Below are 23000 nucleotides of genomic sequence, written 5' to 3' on the forward strand. Positions count from 1 at the left end.
ATCGGGAACATGTGCATGAAATGTTGTCTAGGTTACGCATAAATTCTTTATTTTTCTAAGCGATTGTTTGTTGTCCAAGAGGTGGGGTTTCTAGGTTACATCTTAACCCCCAATTCTTTACAGATGGAAGAAATCCAGAGATTCCTAGGTTTCGCAAAATTTTACAGAAAAATTCATGCAAAATAGTTAAACCTCTTACAGAGTTAACAAAAAAAGGGTGTGACCCCTCCTCTTGGACACCAGAGTCTGAACGAGCCTTCGAAATAAAAAAAAAAAGTTTCTCCTCAGCCCCGGTGCTGGTACTTCCTGATCTGGAAATGCCATTTGTGGTAGAGGTACTGTAGATGCCTCTGAGTCTGATGTAGGTGAAGTTTGGTCCCAAGGTAGGGAACCCTATACCAACTTACGACCTGTTGCGTTCTTTTCCAGGGAGTTCTCCTCTTTCAATGCCAATTACGACAAAAGGAATTGGGAGTTTTTGGCCATCAAGTGGGCATTCGAGGAGTGGAGACACTTCCTGGAGGGAGCTCGACAAGCACACTCGGTTCTGCTAGGTTCAATTTTAAGATTACTTATCACCCAGGAGCCAAAAATCTCAATGCAGATGTCAGGGAATGGTGTCAGGAAAGCTCCAGAGGGAGAGTCTGAGAGTATCCTTAGCCCAGGTGTAGTGGTTGCCACTCTGTCTAATTTAAAATCGGCTATTTTAGAATATCAAAACCTTGCGCCCGCGAATGCACTCACTGATAAGCTGTTTATACACTTAAGTTTGGAAGTATTAAAGGAGATCTATTCGTTAAAACTGAATGGTCATCCTGGTGTTGCGGGCACTAGGTACTTGGTGACTTGCTCTTGGTGACAGTCATGGCAGCGTGGCACCCAAAAATTTTGTTAAGTCTTGTAAGATTTGAGCTAGGGCAAAAACTCCACTGTCATTACTTGAGGGGCTGCTGCGCCCACTGCCTCTGCACAGTAAGTTCTGGTCTCATTTGTCTTTGGACTTAATAACAGATCTTACTCCTCCATGGGTAAAACTGTAGTCTGGGTTGTTGTTGATCGTTTTACCAAGATGTGTCATCTGATTGCTCTAAAGAAACTACCGAATGCTCTCGAATGCTAAAACTCATGCCAGCCTGTTTGTTTGTCATATATTATTACTTTATGGTATACTTGTAAACATTGTGTCAGACAGGGGTGTACAATTTATGTTGTGGTTCTGGAGGGCCTTTTGCAAAAAATTGGGTATCACATTGCCCTTTAAGTCTGCCTTTCACCCAGAAACTAATGGCTAAACTGAAAGGCTTAACCAGTCTCTGGAAAAAAAACTTAGGTGTTAAGTCTCTGATTGTCAAGAAAAATGGTCCGAGTTTTTACCCATGGCAGAATTCGCCCTGAATAACCACCGCAGTTTCTCGACACAGTTGTCTTCTATTGTAATTATGGGTTCCATTCCAAATTCTACTTCGTACCCAATCAAGAGACTCAGTTCTCGTCTAGTTTGGGCCGGGAGTCTTAAGACTCTCGAACACGCCCAGCAAACTCAGATCAAATCGTAAGTGCTAATCGTAAGTGCCAGACTATGTTATTAGGGATAAGGTCTGGTTATCCACTGAAAACTTACGACTTCGAGTACCCTCAGCAAAATTTACTTTTCAATCATTGAACTTAAGAATCCAGTTTGATTTAAACTGCAATTACCCTGTTCTCTACAAATTCATCTTGTATTCCATAAATTGTAACTCAAAAAATACATTCCTCCTGCAGTACCTAGTTTTCTTAAGGGGTCCGTAATACTATACAGTACCTGGTACATTGGAAAGGTTATGGGCCAGAAGAGCGAACTTGGGTCACTGCTAAATATCTTCATGCTTCTGGCTTGGTGAAAAAATTTCATTTGTTATTTCCCTCCAAGCCTGAAGGTCCCCGTGAGGGTCTGGAGGCCCCTCCTAAAGGGGGAGGGGGGGTTCTGTTAGGAGCCGGCTAGCACCCCGCATCACTGGAGCATCCTTCCGGTCCCTTCCCAATGGCATCCCTGCTAGGGCAGCGAATAAGTGAATAAAATAAAAAGGAATTAATGTACTCACGGTCAGTGCTGTCCACATAGAGAAGTGGCCGAAAGCTTAAATAAATTAATTTAATATAGTGAAAAATATATTTAATATAGCACAGATATGACGTGTTTTGAAGAAATACGTCCTCTTCATCAGATAAAACAAAGTGCACTTTTGTCTGTCTTGTCTTTGTTCAGTGTTCACGTATACAGGTTAGGGACTGTCGACCAGTTGTCTGCGGCTGCCTAGGGCTGTTGAGGCAATGCGGCAGGGACAGTGGGGCAGGTGCCAGTGCAGGGCAGCACCTGTCCTTTGTTATTCAGTTCCCTAACACTGACAATGGTGTAGACTGAAATGTTGTTTGTCTTCTATGGGTCAATAAATACACTGTTTCTCTTCACAAGTTGGAGTGCTGCAGATGCTTTGAAGTGTCACTCTCTCTATATATATTTATATGGTACAACGTAGAAAAAAATGCACGTTTTATTTTGCCCAAGTTTTGTTTAATGCTTTTCACAGTGTGGTAAAACTTATGTGTTATATTTATTCACTGTAATTTTTATTATAGTTTTAATGAATTTTTATGCTTTAATAAACTGATCAAAAACATGAAGACCCCACATTTCTTGTTAATTACATATTAAAAAAGGCGTGGCTCCCTTGCTGTTTGATAATCATCCATATACAATTCCAAGCAGCACCAGCCTAGTAGTACCAGGGTACTGTATATATTGTTGTTGTGCTTAATGCTGGGGACATTTGGTATTGGGTTGTCTCCATGGGTTATACTGTATGTTTTTAACATTGACAGGAGTCTTATATATGTGATTTTGTATAAAGTTTATAGTAGTTTTTAATAGATTGTGAACACCTCTTTGTTTAAAACTGGTCACCTTTTCTTACTTTTTGGCTATGTCTGGGAACTTCTTGCATCATACCAATCACTGGACTGGGTAGGACTGGGACACCGCTATGATTGGCTGAAGCAGCAGGTCCTGCTTGTCTTGGAAGCAGGAAGAAGAAAGAAAATTGGGGGACCATATATAATCAAATGAGAGTGGCAGGAGGCTGGGGCTATGTAAGTATATAGCCCCCCTCGTCCCAGAAGTATAATTGTAATTGTAAACATTTAATTGGATTGTGAAATCATAAATGTATTGGTGGAAAACCAACTGATCAAGCTTATTCTCATAAAAGTACCCCATAATCTATCCCAAGATGGTGTTTATAAATAGTAGCTGACAAATTTGGGTTTTCATTTTAATTCATATTGTTTATATTGTAAAATGAAGAATATCATACCCCAGTAAAGGAAACAAATAATTAAATGTGACATGCTTCACTTTATTTCACTATATATAAAAAGCAAATAGGGAACCAATCAAAGTAACTCATCCCAAGACATCAGGCACTGACAACTTCTGAGAGGATCAGGCTATGTGTGAGCAATCTGATTTAGTAAGAACTCATTTTAAACTGAAGACTAAGCAATTCTATTTTTATTTAATGATATCTTGCACTAGACACATTAAAGGGGTTCTCCATCTTGGACCATTTCTATATATTTAAAGAGCCAATAAAAGTTGATTAAAGATGCGACCCACATTTGGAGTAGTTCTGCATAAGAAGGAAACTCTGCCTCCTTGATCCCATATGCCATATGCCAGGGTAGCCTATGTGGGGCTGTGGCACCTCTGTGGGTGTTGGGTCACTTGGGCACCTGACACAGTGGCCTGGAGTGGCGTTGCAACTCAACCCCTGGAGAAATGGGCACCACGCTCATGGTTTGGATAGCCCAAGTGTAACCTGGTGTGTAGGTGCAGGTGCAAAATGACATACCAGAGTCCAATAACTTAAACAGGATGACTTCCGTTTACTTAGGAACTTCAGTGCAATACAAGTAGAGTAGGGTAGAGGAGAGTCTTGAGGGCCCTGTCCAATATAGCAATGCACTATGCCGCGATAGCATAGTTGAGAAGAGAAGTAGAAGAAGATACTCACATATAGATCCCTCTGATATGACCGCTTTATGCCCTATAGTGTAAGATTACCCGTCCTGCTAGGGTAGTATGAGATCCCAGGTCTCTGAGCTGGGTTGAGCAGACTTCCCAGGGTTTCCCAGAATAGTCGTGCGTTGCAGTAAAATATGTAGGCTTGAACCGAACCGGAGCTTTGTCTTACTGGGGTCAGTACCTAGCCTCAGCATACCTGTGTAGTGTAGAAGATATCCCTGGCGTGGACAAGGTGTTCCTCAGAGGATGTCTCTCCCTCCTGAGGGATCTAGCACTGCATGTTAGAGGTAGCTAGTTGCATAGAAGAAATCTCTCTCTCTGTCTGTCTCTCTCCAACACTGCTAACTAAAGACCCTCCCATCAGGAACTAGCTCCTTTTTATAGGGGTTCCTTAGCTAGTGTAGGATTGGTGGGATTGTTTGTGCAGAAGAGAGAAAAGAGGTGATAGGATAGAAAAAGAGGAAGAACAAGCCTGCACCTGTGAAAGGATAAACAACAACAATGTGACAATACAGTTAACCCAATGTTTCCTTCAGCTGTGCTTAGCATAAGGCATATAAGAAATACAATAGTGACACCTAGTGGGGAAAAGCACATAATACACTTTCCTTAATCCTCCTGTGAAAACCTGAGTGAGTTACTTTTCCAAAAGAAACCAAAAGAAACTTAGTGGCACACCTGTGCTGGGACACTACACATATCCTCTTGATTCTACTGGAATGCTTCCCCATTAACAGCATGGTACCCTATGAAGGAGCATGTGACCAAGATCACTCTACCTCCTCCACTGCACCTGCTCTGTTTTTTTGTGCTCGGTGGACTACTATAGAGGAGACTGAGTGATGTTATGGTCACATTCTCCTCCATAGGACATCATAAGATGGATGGGAAAGCCATCTGGTCAGAGGAACAATGATTCCGGTTTATGCGAAATGAGTCAGAACTGAATCAAACTACATTTTATAAGTGGTACATTTTTATAATAGAATCTGTTTCATGAAATCGTCAAAGAAATAGTCAAACCCTTCAAATTGTAAGTTTCAACTTAGACCTACTCCTCCTTGTGAGCTGCAATGACTATGATGGCCCTATAGTCAGTGAGGTCAGTCACAATTGTTCTCTCCTTAACCTTAAAGTCATCAACAACAAATCCTTCTCCAGCTAGAGCTTTCCTGACAAATTCCTCATCGTATGTAAAAGCATGGAACTTGTCTTTCTCTACAGTGTAATATGATATTTCTAAAGACCCAATCAATATGAGGTGTCCTCCAGGTTTCAGCAACCTTGAGAACTTCCTTAGATATCTGATGTAATCATCTTGGTCTTTGCAGATAGCCTCTAGAAGCCAAGCGCTGATGATACAGTCGGCTGGTGGTAAGACTATCGGAGCCGTCATATTTTCCTTCTCAAGGTCACATATCATTACTTGTGGAATTGCTGATCTCACTTTTTCTTCTTTGTCCTGTAACTCATCACTGAAAGAAAAGGAGAAAATAAGGTCTTCAATCAGTATCAATATGGCCGAGTCTGGCACTGCGTCGGGAGCCCCTCTCGGGACCCTCATTTTGGCAGGACTCACATCGGCGGGGAGAATCCCTCTCCTGCAGTGGATGGCGCGGGTGTTTTGGGACCTGGTGCGGCTGGTTTCTCTGGGAAGAGGAGAAGATCTGGGTCAGCTCAGCGCGGAGGAGCTGTTGGATGGAGTAGCAGAGCCAGGACACGGGGGGCCTAGGTCTCATTAGCATGCTCCTCTCGGCGCAGGCCAATGAGCGAGCAGCGATCCCCTTGGCTCCGACTCCAGCAGCCAAGGTCGGGCTTCAGATGAGAAGTGATCCTCTTCTGAGGTGGAGGGTAGGTGGGGCCACCTACTTCATCGATCCCAGCCGGATGTCCAGGCAGCATCAGGAGAGCAGCATTACTACACCATTACCTACTGATCCTTCTATTGTGTGTTGGGAGGGGAAGGTTTACCAGGGGGGCTCTGGGGGGATTGTCTGCCTTTTTGATTGGATTGAGGGATTTAAGTGCAAGCCTGGGTTCTGGGGGGGGGCAGTGAGTAGTGTGGCAGTGGGATCCCCAGTGTCTACATGGGCTGGCCTTAAGGGGTCTAGTACTACTGTGGTTGGGGGTCAGGCTTTGGTGGGGGGGCAGGTGCCCGGCAGGCCTACACCTGTTGCTGGAGCTGGGGCACAAGAGGGCACTTGTCACGACTGGTGGGGTTTTTTCTGTGTCTGGGCAGACACAGGAGTGGGATAAGAAGGTTGATGGAGAGGGAGAGTTTGTGTGGCTGGGGGATGCGGCTAGAGGGGAGCTATATATATGCTTTGAGGGGCCGCTGGGAGCTCATTTAACCCATTCCCACACGAGGGCATAACTGTACGTCCTTGCGCGGGTGGGGGAGTTCAGAGCGGGTCTGCAGCAGCCAAAAGCAATAGAACACTGATCTCATCGATCTATACAGTATAACTATAAGAGATCAGTGCGCGTATACTGGAAGTCCCCAAGGGGGAATAACCCTGACCCCAGGGGGAATAACCCTAACCCCAGGGGGAATAACCCTAACCCCAGGGGGGAATAACCCTAACCCCAGGGGGAATAACTCTAACCCCAGGGGGAATAACTCTAACCCCAGGGGAATAACCCTAACCCAAGGGAGAATAACCCTAACCCCAGGGGGAATAACTCTAACCCCAGGGGAATAACCCTAACCCAAGGGAGAATAACCCTAACCCCAGTGGGGAATAACCCTAACCCCAGGGGGAATAACCCTAACCCCAGGGGGGCTTCTAGTATATGTGTTAAAAAAAAAAAAGTTGTATCATTAATAAATAATCCCCTTCCCTAATAAAAGTTTGAATCACCCCCCTTTTCCCATTTTATAAATAAAAATAAATAAATAAACATGTTTGGTATCGTCACGTGTGTAATCACCCAAAATATTATTTTATCACATTCCTGATCTCGCACGGTAAACTGCGTAAGCGCAAAAAAATCCCAAAATCCAAAATTGCGCATTTTAGGTCACATCAAATCCAGAAAAATTGTAATAAAAAGCGACAAAAAAGTTGCATATGCGCAATCAAGGTACCAATAGAAAGAACACATCATGGCACAAAAAATGACACCTCACACATCTCCATAGACCAAAGGCTAAAAGCGATAAAAGCCTGGGAATAGAGCGATTTTAAGGAACAAGCCATCAAATAAAATAAAAGTTACACATGTTACATATCGTTTTAATTGTACCGACTTGAGGAACATATATAACAAGCTAGTTTTTCCATAGGACACACAGCGTAAAAATGAAGCCCATCCAAAGAAAAAGAATTGCGTTTTTTTCAATTTCACCTTGCATATAATTTTTTTTTCTGGTTTCGCAGCATATGTTATGCAAAAATTCAGCCTGTTATTGCAAAGTACAATTAGTGATGCAAAAAATAAGGGCTCATGTGGGTCTGTAGGTGAAAAATGCAACTGCTATGGCCTTTTAAGCACAAGGAGGAAAAAAACGAAAGCGCAAAAACTAAAATTAGCCCGGTCCAGAAGGGGTTAAAGCAGGAGGTGAAGGAGAAGATTTGGCTTGGGGAATATGTTAAGATCTTCTCATTATTGCCGCTTGAGAAGTTTAACCTGGACAAGGTTAAGCCTTCTGAGGAGAAGAAAGATAAGGAAGAGAAGAAGAGGTATCGGCTGATACCTTGCACCTTCACCAATCGGCTGCAGGCCTTTTCTATCCTGGCGAGTGTGATAGGGGAGAAGGTGCCGGGGAACTGCTCTGGGCTTTTCTGTTATCAGAAGGCCATTGGAGAAGCGTACAGAGTTTACGGGGCCAGGCGTGGCTCCGCTATGACAAACAGTTTTGTCAGTGGAAGGCCTTGCGGCCCAACATCTGATCATGACAAGCTGGTTTCAGAGAGTTATATTGATTTGTAATTTAATTCCCTAAAAAACCTCCAGCCTTCCTATACTTACCAGCTGCTGTATTTCCCAGAGGAAGTGATGTATTCTTTTCAGTCTGACACACTGCTCTTTGCTGCCACCTCTGTCCGAGACAGGAACTGTCCAGAGGAGGAAAGGTTTTCTATGGGAATTTGCTATTGCTCTGGTCAGTCTCAGACAGTGGTGGCAGACTGAAAAGAATACACCACTTCCTGCAGGACATACAGCAGCTGATGAGTATGGGAATAATTTTTTAATAGAAGTAAATTAGAGATCTATATAACTTTATGAAACCAGTTAATTTAAATGAAAAAGTTATTCGCTGGATAACCCCTTTAATTTATCTGTTATACCCAGGCAACAACGACAGTGGGAGCCACTAAAATGTAGACAAATGTCTTACCTGTTTCCTTCTAATTCCATATGAAGCTGTGTAGCATGTCCCCAGTTAAACGCTCCTGTCCGTGAGTCCAGCCATCTCTTCAGCTCCATGATGCATCTGTCACTGATCTTCAGCACTATGATGTGTTTGAAAAACTCACAGGCCGCATAGAGATGGTGGATCATGGAAGTGCTGCTGAGGTCAATCAGGACGTCTCCTCTGATATGACCTATAGGAACATTTTATCTAGATTTAAATATCAAATATGCTAAACCCTTATAGATACATAATGACGTATGTCTATACCATTATCAACATAATATTCACTGTATAATTTTTGTTTTTTCAATATTCTTATATAGCAATGAGCAAACTTATCAAAAGTTCTGGTCAGTTTGGCAAACTTTTGCAAAAAGTTCAGTTTGGATAGAACCAGTTTGTTCCAGACATAGATGGTAATCCATAAACATATACATACAAGTTCCAAAATTCCTTCATAAGGCTATGTTCACACTATGTATGTGTGCGGCTGTATTTTTTATGCGGCTGGAAATGTGCGGCTGAAACTACGGCCGTGGGAAAAAATAGACATGCGGCTCAAAACATACGGTCATTTACTTGGAAATCTGGTTCAACTAAAAATAACAAATAAAATCTTAAGAAAGTGATGCAAACACCTCTGGATGCATCTGGGAAAGCTGGGAAACAGTTTACATGAATTGCTATTACCGGGGTTTGCGATCCTCTGCAGTATGCCGATGCCGATGTCTCTCATGGTTAATATATTGAATTAATAAAACACATTTTCGTTGTAATAAAGTCCCTTTCATTGTTCAATAATTAAATTTAAACGAATCCATCATTTTGCAATTAAATATACTGTTAAAATAAATATATATATAAATACATTTTTTGACAGTATATTTAATTGCACAATGATGGATTCGTTTAAATTAAATTATTGAACAACGAAACTGATTTTATTACAACGAAAATGTGTTTTATTAAATAAATATTAATTAGTACAGGAAGCTCCATAAGCCGTTAATTCATATTGCCGGCAATAGAGCTTTCTGTACTAATCATCACTTTACTTTAATTAAAACATCAAACGTTTCTTCTAATTATGTTATCACAATAGCATTATTAGAAGAAACATTTAGAATTATATGTGCGCTCAGCTGATTGGCTGATCGGCTGAGGGCACGTATAATTAGCGAAGAGCCAGCGAAGAGGACACATCGGGGTGAGTATAGAGCTCTCCCCACCCCCTCCCCAGCACTGCACCCCTCCCAGCAAGGAAGGGGGGTCACTTAACCCCTTCCTTGCTGGGATGGGTGCAGTCTGACATCAGTCTGGCCCCCAAGGGGTTAAGGGGGATACATTACATCCTCCCTTAACCCCTTGAGGGCCAGACTGTAAGCAGCGATCTGTAAAGATGCTGCATACTGTAAGGAGCACAACACCGCTCACAATGATGGGTGTTGTGCTCCTGTTTGTGTGTTTTTTGTGTGTTTCTCCCTTTTTGTTTTTCAGATATCAGTATCCTGGGGATTACGTCGGATTCGGTGGACTACGTCGATGACCAGCGGTTGTTTTTTTTGTTTTTTTAATAAAATGGTCAATGAGGGGTGTGGGGGTGTTTTTATTTGAATAAAAAACATTTTTCACTTGTGTCTTGTCTTTATTTCTTTACTTTATAGACTTAGTAGTGGAAGCCGTCTAATAGATGGAATCCATTACTAAGTTGGGGCCTAGTGTTAGCCGGTATAAAATGGCTAACACTAACCCCCCATTATTACCCCAGTACCCAATGCCACCAGGGGTACTGGGAAGAGCCGGGTGCCAGTGGTCCCGGAGCGTCAAAATTGGCGCTCCTGGACCGGGCGGCAGCAGGCTGGTAAGATTTAGGCTGGGGAGGGCCTAAAACAATGGTTCTTCCCACCCTGGTGTTACCAGGCTGCTGTCGTTTGGTTTTTAACCCGGCTGGTTATAAAAATAGGGGGGACCCTATGCGTTTTTTTTAATTATTTATTTATTTTTAAAAAAACCGCATAGGGTCCCCCCTATTTTTATAACCAGCCGGGTTAAAAACCAAACGACAGCAGCCTGGTAACACCAGGGTGGGAAGAGCAATTGGTTTAGGCCCTCCCCAGCCTAAATCTTACCAGCCTGCTGCCACCCGGTCCAGGAGCGCCAATTTTGACGCTCCGGGACCACTGGCACCCGGCTCTTCCCAGTACCCCTGGTGGCATTGGGTACTGGGGTAATAATGGGGGGTTAGTGTTAGCCATTTTATACCGGCTAACACTAGGCCCCGACTTAGTAATGGATTCCGTCTATTAGACGGCTTCCACTACTAAGTCTATAAAGTAAAGAAATAAAGACAAGACACAAGTTAAAATTTTTTTTTATTCAAATAAAAACACCCCCACACCCCTCATTGACCATTTTATAAAAAAAAAACAACAAACAACCGCTGGTCATCGACGTAGTCCACGGAATCCGACATAATCCACTGGATACCGATATCTGAAAAACAAAAAGGGAGAAACACACAAAAAACACACAAACAGGAGCACAACACCCATCATTGTGAGCGGTGTTGTGCTCCTTACAGAATGCAGCATCTTTACAGATCGCTGCCTACAGTCTGGCCCCCAAGGGGTTAAGGGAGGATGTATTGTATCCCCCTTAACCACTTGGGGGCCAGACTGATGTCAGACTGCACCCATACCAGCAAGGAAGGGGTTAACTGACCCCCCTTCCTTGCTGGGAGGGGTGCAGTGCTGGGGAGGGGGTGGGGAGAGCTCTATACTCACCCCGATGTGTCCTCTTCGCTGGTCCGCAGCACAATGAAGTCACTGTGCTGCGGACCCGCTAATTATACGTGCGCTCAGCCGATCAGCCAGTCAGCTGAGCGCACATATAATTCTAAATGTTTCTTCTAATAATGCTATTGTGACAACATAATTAGAAGAAACATTTGATGTTTTATTTAAAGTAAAGTGATGATTAGTACAGAAAGCTCTATTGCCGGCAATATGAATTAACGGCTTACTGGAGCTTCCTGTACTAATTAATATTTAATTAATAAAACACATTTTCGTTGTAATAAAATCAGTTTCGTTGTTCAATAATTTAATTTAAACGAATCCATCATTGTGCAATTAAATATACTGTCAAAAAATAAATATATATATAAATATACATTTATTTATATATATATTTATTTTAACAGTATATTTATATGCACAATGATGGATTTGTTAGAATTTAATTATCGAACAACGAAAGGGACTTTATTACAACGAAAATGTGTTTTATTAATTTAATATATTAACTATTAGAGGCATCGGCATTCGGCATAATTGCCGGCTATTTTTGAAGTACTCCGTACGGACCGCCTGTCAATCCACGGCCGCATTTCCAGCCGCAAACAATGGTCTTGTTAATTTTTTACGGGTCCGTTTATCGGGCCGTAGATTCATACATAGTGTGCACTGTGCAGCCGTATATCGTATACTTTCCAGAGTACGCATGAACCGGAAAAATCCGGCCGATGATTTACCGCCCGCAATACAGCCGCACAGATACAGAGTGTGAACCTAGCCTAAGGGTGCATTTACACGAACAGGATCTGCAGCAGAGTTGATGGTGCAGATTTGATGCTGCGTTCAGTTATTTAGATAAAATCTGCTGTGGATATGGTGTGTGTGAAGCTACCCTAACACTGTAGTTCATCTAAGAGAGTATCTGTACACTTCTCAGCAGTGTTATTGCAAGTGTAGGCTGGATTCACACTGCGTTTTTGTAGTCTGGTTAACATTATTTTTCATTAACCTCCATTATAAAAAAAAAACAAAAAACCATGGTTGACGACATTTTTGTGTAAGGTAAAAGTAACCATTTAAAAATGGATACATTAAACAGACTGCAAAAACAGTGTGAACTCAGCCTTAGGTGTTATGACTGTAACTCTTGGTACCTTGGCGTGGTCCTTGGTTCGTAAGACACGACCAAGACTGCGCTTATTCTGCACTTATTTGTTTTATTTGCATTTGTCTGAGCTCTGTCTGAACACTATGCTATTCCATCTGCTCTGCTGATTCTGATTTCTGCCACACCCGTCTTTCCCTGCTGAGATCCCTCTGGTCACTTCACTTTTAACCTTTGTTTTGCTTGGGACCTGGGTAATTGACATCTGGTTTCTCCACTCATTCTTGCTGGATTCTAGACCTCTGTTCCTATAATGGTCTGGACCAGACCCCTGACCACCTATACATTCTTCCTCAGTCTGTTAACCCTTTGCCCTGTTAACCCCATTAGCCTTCCTTGAAGCATGCTTTACCTTAGCTCTGTTACCTGACTATTCTCTTGGACCCTCATCCAGGTGACTACCAGGAGAGTCATCTGGGTGCACCAGTACTTTTGGGGCATATTGATGTGCATAATTCCTCTGCTAATAATGTTGTTTCACTGTCTTTATGTAATGTGAAAGTTAATTCAGTGCACACATTTAAAAAGTTCAGTAAAAATGAGTGGGAGACGGGCAGTGACAGTTCTAGCGACACAGAGACCTGCGTGGTAAGAGACCACTTTACACCCACTCCTGGTTTATCTAGTGAGGGTTTGGTGGCCCGGCATAAAAGGGCGGGGGTGGGGTGTGTGTGCTGTTATGGCTATACCTGTTGGGACTGAGGTCCTTGGTTTGGAAGGTATGGCTAAGACTGCATACTTCTGGCCATGAATTTGCACTTAATCTGTGTTTTATTTGCATTTATCTGAGCTCTGTTTGAACACTGTCCTACTCTTTCTGCTCTGCTGATTGATTTCTTTGCCACACCTGTTTCTCCCTCTGGTGACTTTACAATTACATCTGGTTTCTCCACTCATTCTTGCTGGATTCTGGACCTCTGTTCCTATTACGTTCTAGACCGGCCCCCGTGACCTCCCACATATACTTCCTTAGTCTGTTAATCCTTTTTCAGCTGTTAGTCTTTGAAACTTGCTTGCATATCTTGTATTGATCTCTCTGTGTGCTGTATCTGGCTTATCCTGATATAGGCTCTGTTACCTGGCTTTTCTCATGGATCCTGATTTTGTACCTTGCTGCCCTTTTGGTTTGACCTAGCTTTCTGACTATCCTATTTGTTTTTTCTAGTCTGTGTTTTTGTGTCATAATTATTGCAAGTCAGGGACTGTCCCCCAGTTGCATGCAGTCACCTAGGACTGTCCGAGGCAAGTAGTCAGGGATAGTGGGCGGAGACAAGGTCAGAGCCCACCTTCTGTGTTGCTTCCCTGGCCTTCATGCAGCTTGTGACATTAGGTGTGACTTTTTTCTTTGGTACATCAATTGTTGTGAAAAGCACTTCATAGTCGGTTTAAACACTCGTTCAAGCTATCTTCTTTTTGTCAAAATGCAAGAGTAAGGGGTTTGTGTAAACCTTTTGTACTTAATTGCAATTTCAAATGTGTCACTATTTTATTTGCGGTAAACAAACTGTTGTGAAAGAGTAGTGCATAGAGGTTTTGTGTCCCTTTTGCACAGTTAGGGAGCTTTTCCACACTTTTCTGAACAATTTAGTCTGTTTAGTGGTGATATTGTATCTAGGGATGATCGAACATCGGGATTTTGCAAGTTCGTTCGAACTCGAACCATTGGCTTTCCATTCACATTGAATGGAAAGCCAATGGTTCGAGTTCGAAGGAACCTGAAAAATCGTGATAATCTGTAATTGTCACTTGCCATGCTGAATACAACTTTTTGATGCTACAGTGAAGGGTTAACAAGACAGTACACCTATGGAAAACTGTGACATTTCTTACCAATCATCTCAAAAGTGAATTTACGTTTAAATACACTTTGGACAACAGTAACATAAAACCCACAATGCACAATTATTAGTCTTCCAAGTTTGTATTTAAACAGGCGCACAAGGGACACAGATCCCACAGTCATGGTTTTTTGAAAATTGAGAAAGTTGAGCAAACTTTGTGCAGCATTAGATAATCAGTGGCTGAAGATGTTGAGTGGACCCCTAGGGAGTCCTGGAAAACACCGATACAGCCTATGGTTACTATTAGAGATGAGCAAACCGGGTTCGGGTTCGAGTCCGAGTCCATCCGAACCCGAACGTTCGGTATTTGATTAGCTGGGGCTGCTGAAGTTGGATAAAGCTCTAAGGTTGTCTGGAAAACATGGATACAGCCAATGACTATATCCATGTTTTCCACATAACCTTGGCCGTGGAAACCATGTCTACAGTTCTCCCCTAATAACTGTATGATGTTGGCAATCATTCTGGAATTTTTGTGCAGAACACAGGGAAATTTGCAATGTTCTGAGTAAATAAGGTATTGCTCAAAAATTTTACACCAAAGTTCACACAACAACCATTGATAAATCTCCCAACTCGAATTCTCTGCATTTGATTACAAGAAGTTGGATGCAGCCCTGGGAAGTCCTAGTAAACATGTTTTCCAGGCAACCCTTAGGGCTTCCCGAAGGTTTGCTCATCTCTATTCATCATTCTACACCAAGTTCTCCAATGTTCCAGATCAATGTTTCTGATCTCTAGTCCTCAGGTCCCCCTCTACAGGTGATGCTATCCCCCCATGTACTACTGGACGAGTATAACAATCCATATGCTTCATATGTAACTTATATATCACAAATGTTTTACAGAAGGCAGCTGTCATGTATTATTACATAGGGGGAGACAGGACAGCAAAGCAGGACATGCTTAATCCCTACTCTTTCCCTTTACCGTGAATACATATTACTATAAGTGATGATTATTTTTTGTTCCTTTTAAGATCAATAAAAAAAAAATGAAAAAGAAATGTTTTGTATATTAACATATGAAATAAAAAAAAATAAAATAAAAAAACAAAAGAAAAATATATACCCAAACATAAAACCATCCAGATACTGTACATACCAATTTTAAAAGTTTTGGCAAGATTTTCCATGGGAAATATTAAGGAATCCTCTTGAAATGCCATTTCGGGTTTATCTGACATGTACTTCTCCAGAAGTTCCCTGGAATCAAAGCCGTGTATATTATAGCGCTTATAGGGGCTGGAACCCATTGTCTAACCTTGTATCACAGACAGTGCGGCTACCTCTATACTGGGGCTAAGAGACTTTATATAAGTTTACAAAGTGTGTTAGTAAGACCTACCATAGCCTGAGTTATTACCTAGGAGTCAGTCATGTGACATAAGAAATCACATTGAATATTAATCATCTTTATTTAGTAACAAAGAATATATGCTCAGCTGTACAATGTACATAAAATATAGATTAAAAATAAGATACAATTAAATAAAGTAAAGAGCTTGGGAGCACACACTCATAACTCTCCTGTAATAACCCTGCTGCTCCAGTGGTGGCAATGTGCCCGTGTTACCCACCGGTCCTGTAGCCTAGAGGTCACATACATTGTCCATGTGCCACTGCAGCCAATCACTGGCCCTGGCATTGAAGGCACTGTAGGACTATGGGGGAAAAGATGGGCACTCTGGACACTCTTCTGTCTCTCTAGGTACAGTATGCTTGTTTGTGAGCACTATATACAGTACTTCTATGTGGAGTCTATGTAACATTTTGGAGTTTCTTGGAACCATGTGCTCATATATGTATTGACACCCAAGGTCATCACTGTGTGGCCTATGTATGGCACTATACAGTATGGCAAATTATAGCTATAGTATAGGCCATCAATCACAATAACTACCACGTAGCCCCTTTAAGTAAAAAATATATAGTAAACTTGGCTATTTGCACATCAAGCTGTGTACACGGATGAAACTACGTTGTGTGATCATCTGATGGCTTGTGATTTCTTTGTCTATAGGAATTTGCAATTTTTTAATTTAATGAAGTTATCCTTGACAAACAATGACTGCACACGAGGATCATAAGAACTCATCAACCGCTAATGGCATAGTCAGCTATAGTCACATAGCAATAACAAGGGAGCAGAACCTCGGCAATGGTGGCATAATATGACCTTGCCCTTAGATAACCCTGTTTGGCCATACCTGGGACAAAAATAGCTGCTCGAAAAAACTAAATTATTAGTAACCAAAATATTATAAACTGTAGAATGATAGCCACAGCACTCACGTATAGTGAAACACATGCTTTATTTCATACACAATTACCGTTCTGTATCTCTGACAATGTTTATGGAATAAAGCAAGTTGGACTATATGTGAATACCAATGGCCAATGGCCGTCATTCTACAGTTTATGGTTTGGATTGTCTACATTCCGGTCAAAGAGCACTGTTGTTCACTAGGAATCCAGGTGTGCCACTACTTCTTTATTCTACATGTCAAAAGGTATCTCTGTCAGGTGTCACACTTTGGCATGATGGGAGTCATTCTGCACTTGGTGTCTCACTCTCCATTGTTTTATTGCACAACTGAAGGTCTGGAAGAGTTAACTATATTCTCTACTGTGTTTTATGTTATCCAATCAGTGGCTTGGGTGCCTCACACTTCTCTACCTATCCCTTTCTAGCACTCTCCCCACCAATAGGAGGTTGTTACTGGTTTCCCCTATTTAAGGCCCTTAGTTCCAGAGGGAAGGTCTCCTGGTGTTCTAGGGTTTGGAGTTGGAGGGAGAAGACTATGTGCCAAACCCAGAGGTGGGGTAACTGTCACCTGGGAAGAACCTTGCCTTTGCCTGGGCTAACCTTTTTACAGCTATTCAGGACAATCCACTTATCCAGGATTTGTCTGCAGTGGACCATAGTGTCTATCAGCCAACAAACTCTATTGATTCCTGCTCAACCAACTCGGAGAACCTTGAGGGGTTAGCTACACCCAATTCTTCAATCCTGGGACATGTACTACCAGATTTGACAATCTGTGGGCTCTTCTGGCACAATGCGGTCTTTCTTCTTCTTCACAGTCCTAACCGTGAGTATAAGGTTCTTCAACCAAGCTACACACATGCGGTAAAAGTTCTCTTGGAAGAGTTCTGTTCTATTAGGCAAGGCCCCAAGACAGCCCCTTAATCTAATAGACCCTTAAAGGGATTATCCAGCTCTCCCAAAAAAATGGCCACTTTTGCACCACTCTTGTCTACAGATTGGGTGGGGTTTGAAACTCAGTTCCATTGAAGTAAATGGAGCTTAATTGCAAACCACACCCGATCTGGAGTCAAGAGTGGGGCAAAAGTGGCCATGTTTGTTGTAGCGCTGGATAACCCCTTTAACATAACTTCACCTACTATCAGGGGCGTAGCTAGGGGTTCAGCCTAGGGGGGGGGGGGGGGGGTGAGTGAGTCTGAGTGGGCCCCCAACTGATTAGGTTACCCATAAGGAACCTCAGCAGACAACAATGTTGTCTGAATAATAACGGGTATATTCTGTTACATTATTCATAGTGACTCATTTCTCATTTCAGTAAAAGATGTCAGCTGGTTGTATTCTCATGTTGGGATCGTACATGTGTGTCCAATTCAAGATATGTGATGAACTGCTAGATATCTGTTTCCTACTGGATCTATCAATCTACCTCATATTTCTATTCTTTCTTTCTTTCTTTCTTCCTTTCTTTTTTTCTTTCTTTCTTTCTTTCTATCTCCTATCTATCTGTCTGTCCGTCCGTCCGTCTATCTATCTATCTATCTATCTATCTATCTATCTATCTATCTATCTATCTATCTATCTATCTATCTATCTATTCCAATATATTGTCAGCAATAATTGATTAGGATTGGAGTAATTTCGATCCAGGCTGTGACAGTAGGGGTATGTTCCCACTACAGAACACATGCCAAAATTTTAAGCGCAGAGGCCACGTGGCAGACTCTGCTTAAAGTTCCGCCTGTCCCATAGACTCAATGATATTATATTGCTCAATCTGCTCAATCAGCAGATTTCATTTGATAATATCAATGAGTCTATGGGACAGGCGGAACTTCAAGCAGAGTCCGCCACGTGGGCTCTGCTTGAAATTTTGATGTGTGTTCTGTAGTGGGAACATATCCGAAGATGGTTGGAGGTAAAAGACTGCAGGCACTCTTAGGGTATGGTAGCACTTAAGCTTCCGGTGACTGAGTGAGCCCCCAGGAGCAGGGGGCCCGCACTTGCTGGGCACTGATGGCATCTGGGGACCCCAATACACACATGTGCCAAGGCTGTCTGCAAAAGCAATAGCTTTTGCAGACAGCATTTACAGCTGAGACCTCAGTGGGCCCCTGCCAGTGTGGGCCCGGGAGCGGCAGCCCCCCCCTGCCCCCCCCTAATTTTGCTACTGCCTACTATCTACACTACAAGCACCCAAGCCAAGTCTTCTGTGTTGTCCAAAATGACATTGTTTTGTTTACTTTTGTGATTAACTATTGCACACTTTTATCTTTACCACCTACAACTGTATTGCACTGAAGATTGTTGAGTAAAGTATCATCCTGATTAAGTGTTGGACTCTGTTCTTATTCTTATACTTGCACCCACACACCCTGTGCTACCTTTTACAAAGCCTAGTGCTAGTATACCTGGGGTGGGCATCGCCACTCCTGGCCACCATGACAAATACCCAGTCAAAACACCAACACCTAGCCCATGGCTGTAACCACCTTGAAACCCCAGGCTACTGTGCTAAGCCTCATAGTGCCAAGGTCTATTTTTTGTCTCTTTGTTGGATTTTGTAGTATAAGTTTCAGACCTGGTACACATGAGCTTGATCAGGTGAGGTTGCAATTAAAGGGATGGACTGATGAGTTATCCACAGGAGAGCTCACTAGTAACTAATCACAGGGGTGGACGTTTTGTGAATGGACGTTTTGTGAATAAATGGACGTTTGGACGTTTGCGAACAAATAGACGTTTTGTGAATAAAATATTCGCATTGGGCCCCTTTCCGCCCGGTATGCCAGGAGGGCGGGGAGGGGGTGTGCGGAGGGGCGGAACGGGGGGCACGGACTCAGAGTCCGCGCTATTCAGCCTTTAGTTCACAATAAAATAATCAAAACATAGTGCAACACTCCAATGTTTCAGTGGCAGCCTGCTTGAAAATGGTGATGACAATTTAATCTTCTTGCCAGACTGATCTTCTCATATATGTCAAATAAGCAGGTTTTATTGTTGCAATGGCTTCTTAAGAGGAGTATATATATATATATATATATATATATATATATATATATATATATATATATATATATATACATGTAGGAGAAAGCCGCACTTCCAAATTCAGATGGCGGGTACTGTACTGAGTAAGTCCCTAGGCTCGGGATCCCAACGAATATAGAAGGAAAGTAGCAAAAAACAAAGAGAGATGCAACGTTTCTGTCTTCTCCAAGACCGTTATCAAGCATAGTGAGGGGGTGCTCATGACTTCCTTAAGTATCAGTATCAATTAGTGACATCATCATCAATTAGTGACATCATCACTCCATTAGAATATAAACAAGTGATTAAAACATAAGGTACATTTAAAATACATAATAACAACAATCGGTAGTGAGTACATGAATCTCCAAGTGTTGGAGAGTACAGTGATGTATTGTGATCCGTGTAAAGTGGGACACTCGTGTTGTGCCGATGCTTGATAGTATACAAGCTTTCAAAGTTCATACATTAGGGGAAGAGGTCGCGGGATTCACTCACCACATTCATCAGGTAATGAAAGGAAAATGTATCTGTCAGGAACTCACCTGACCTGGCTCCTGCGGCGTCTTCCTCGGGCTCGGCTCCGGCGGCCGGCTCGAGAGCACGCCGGCGCTCCACCCGCCGGAGCCGAGTGACGTCACGGAGACCCGCCGGCGTCCCTAGTAACCGGGGACGCCGCGGTCTCACGTGATAGTCAGCCGGCCGGCCGGCACAGCTGATGCGGCTTTCATGCAGGCTGAGTGGCAGATCGCTCTGCCACTTGGTCTGCAGCGCCGCAGCTGTATTGTTGCTGAATCAGGAGACCGGACCAATCAGTGTCTGGTCCGGGCTCCTAATCCAGTATAAAGTTAAAGTTAAAGCCAGCTAGTAATCGCTGGCTATTAGTTATTCTGATCCCAGCTCCCCCTGTCCTTTTCCTGCGTATCCCGTCCTAATTCCTTCTGCCTGACTACTCATGTTCTGACCTCCGTCTGACTTCCGACTATCCCTTGTGTTACCGACTTTGTACTGCGTTGCCTGTGTGGTTTGACCCGGCTTGTTCTACGATTCTTTATTGTGTTTTGTCTGTCCGTGCTGTTCTGTGTTTCACTTACGCAGCGTAGGGAACGCCTTCGTGGTTGTCCGCGACCGTTTAGGGTCGGCCGAGGCAATTAGGCAGGGTCAGTGGTGGGTTCAGATTCAGGGCCCACTGTCTCTGTCGTGTCTGTTCTTGCCAGTCCTGACAGTATCTAAAGGAGGTATTGCAAGCGGCTGTACGATGATCCAAGTAACCAGCTGAAGGATTATGGTGCCGGGCGGCGTGGAGTGAAGCCGACTGCGCATGTGCAGAGAACTGGTCGCTGACTGGATACAGCGTTGTTTACCGTTCCCAAGCAACCACCTGACATGATGGGCATTGCTGAACGGGATCCTAAGAGCTGCCGACGAATCCAGGTCCTGCGGTGGTACACGGATCAGAGCCGCAAGTCAGATCTAAAAGACCCGGCTGCAGTTCACACCACTGCTCTGTCTTCCACAGGACTGCAGAAGGCAGGAGCTTACCTAATGCGGATCGCCTGGCTTGGCTGTTCTTGTGTAGGTCCCGGTTAGTGAAGGGTGAAACGTCCATATTGAAATGGGCGGTAAGGGTTAATCCGCCATTTTGGGATTGGCAGAAATAGGGTTTATGCACCATATTGAAAAGGAATTATCTCTTGCGCCTCCATATAAACTGTGTGATGCAGCATGTGACGGGTGAGTGTTCCAGCGGCCTCTGAATCTGATAAATAAATGAAAAGATACAAAATTATTATTTACATACATACATATTTACAGAGATCAGGCATTCGGAGGAGAGGGTAAGACACCCTATTTACACATCTTTGGATTTACCTTAAATTCTACATTTAACCCTCTAGGTTTAAGAGTCTGAAGTTCATGAATCCAGAATAATTCTTTTTTCATGAGAATGCTCAAACGGTCGCCTCCTCTTTTAAGGGGTGTAACGTGGTCTATGAGCATAAATTTCAAGTCACGCTCTGAGTGTCCTTTCTCAAAAAAATGGCTAGAGACAGGGAGATCTTGTCTTTTTTTACGTATGGTGTAACGGTGGTGTGTAATGCATGTCTTGAAATCACATTTCGTTTCTCCTACATACAGTAGCAGGCATGGACACCATAGAACATAAACTACATATTCAGAATTGCATGTTAGATAATGTTTCAATATGTATGTTTGCTGCGTATTCGGGTGTGTAAAGGTGGAACCCTTACTCATAAGGGGACAGTTGATGCAAGTGCAGCAAGGGAATGAACCCTTTCTCTGTGGTTTCAGAAAAGTCTGTTTTCATTTGGTTTTGGCAGAGATGTCGTTTTTAACCAGTCTATCCTTGATGTTTCTGTCTCTTTTGTAACTCATTAGTGGAGGATTGGTCAGTTCAGGGATATTTAAGTAGCTGTCACGAATAATATTCCAATGTTTCTTCAGGATCTGAGAGATATGACCTGCAACATGATGGTAAGTAGTTACGAATGGTACACGTTCTATAGACTGTCTAGATTTAGATGAATGTAACAGATGTTGTCTATTTAAGTGAAATACTGTATCTTTGTGTTTCTCTTCTAGACCGGTGGGATAGCCTCTGTCAATGAATTTCTTGGCAATCATCTCAAGGGCTGGTGTGACATGTGTAGGTTCACTAACAATTCTCCGGGCCCTGAGCATCTGACTGTATGGTAAGTATTTAACCATTGGACGGGGGTGGCTGCTCCTATAGTGCAGTAATGTATTGCAGTCCGTTGTTTTCGTGTATAGATCAGTTGTCAGTCTACCATCTTGCATCGTCACAAGTGTGTCCAGGAATTGTACTGATTTGTCTGAAAATGTCATGGTAAATTGGATATCTGGATCGATGGAGTTCAAGTGTGCATGAAAGTCAGTCAAACCTTGTTGTGTACCCTGCCATATTAGGAACACGTCGTCTATGTATCTCCACCACCCCAGCACATGGCTGAAGTGGTGGGACACATAGATCGACGATTCCTCCAGATCTGCAACAAAAATGTTGGCATACGTAGGTGCCACATTGGTACCCATAGCCGTACCTTTTAATTGAATGTAGTAAGTCTCATTAAATTCAAAGTAATTACACGTCAAGACTATCTGTAACAGGGCTAAAAGAATTTTTTTCTAGAGAGAATGTGGATTTCTGAAGTGCTTTCTCTACCGCTGCCATCCCTTTGACATGTGAGATAGAGGTGTAGAGGCTACAGATATCAAATGATGCAATTAGACAGTTTGGTGGAATATGTAGATCCTGTATCTTGAGAAGAAAGTCGCTAGTGTCTCGAATATATGATTTGGCACCCGTTGCATAGTGTCGCAAGATCTGATCTAAAAAATGGATATCTTGCTGGTAATTGATCCACGGCCCGATACAATCGGCCGGCCTGGTGGGTTTGTGATACACTTGTGGATTTTGGGTAAAAGATAAAGTAATGGT

General features: G+C 42.8%; 1 protein-coding gene and 1 long non-coding RNA gene across 2 annotated transcripts; one reads left to right on the forward strand and one right to left on the reverse strand.

Moving 5' to 3' along the window:
- Window positions 1-4725: 4725 nt before the first annotated feature.
- LOC138769248 (nicotinamide N-methyltransferase-like) lies at window positions 4726-15492 on the reverse strand. The gene is made up of 3 exons (XM_069947590.1): window positions 15329-15492; window positions 8406-8613; window positions 4726-5538 (listed from the first exon to the last, which is right to left on the reverse strand). The coding sequence occupies exons 1-3, from the start codon at window positions 15477-15479 to the stop codon at window positions 5115-5117; spliced, it is 783 nt and encodes a 260-aa protein (XP_069803691.1). The 5' UTR covers window positions 15480-15492; the 3' UTR covers window positions 4726-5114.
- A 1580-nt stretch (window positions 15493-17072) lies between these two features.
- On the forward strand, window positions 17073-22221 carry LOC138770092 (uncharacterized). Its single transcript, XR_011359395.1, has 3 exons — window positions 17073-17318; window positions 21986-22015; window positions 22124-22221. It is a non-coding gene; the product is annotated as an uncharacterized lncRNA (long non-coding RNA).
- The last annotated feature ends 779 nt before the right edge of the window (window positions 22222-23000 follow it).

The sequence above is a fragment of the Dendropsophus ebraccatus genome, chromosome 12 (genome assembly GCF_027789765.1).
Source record: "Dendropsophus ebraccatus isolate aDenEbr1 chromosome 12, aDenEbr1.pat, whole genome shotgun sequence".
Lineage (NCBI taxonomy): Eukaryota > Metazoa > Chordata > Amphibia > Anura > Hylidae > Dendropsophus > Dendropsophus ebraccatus.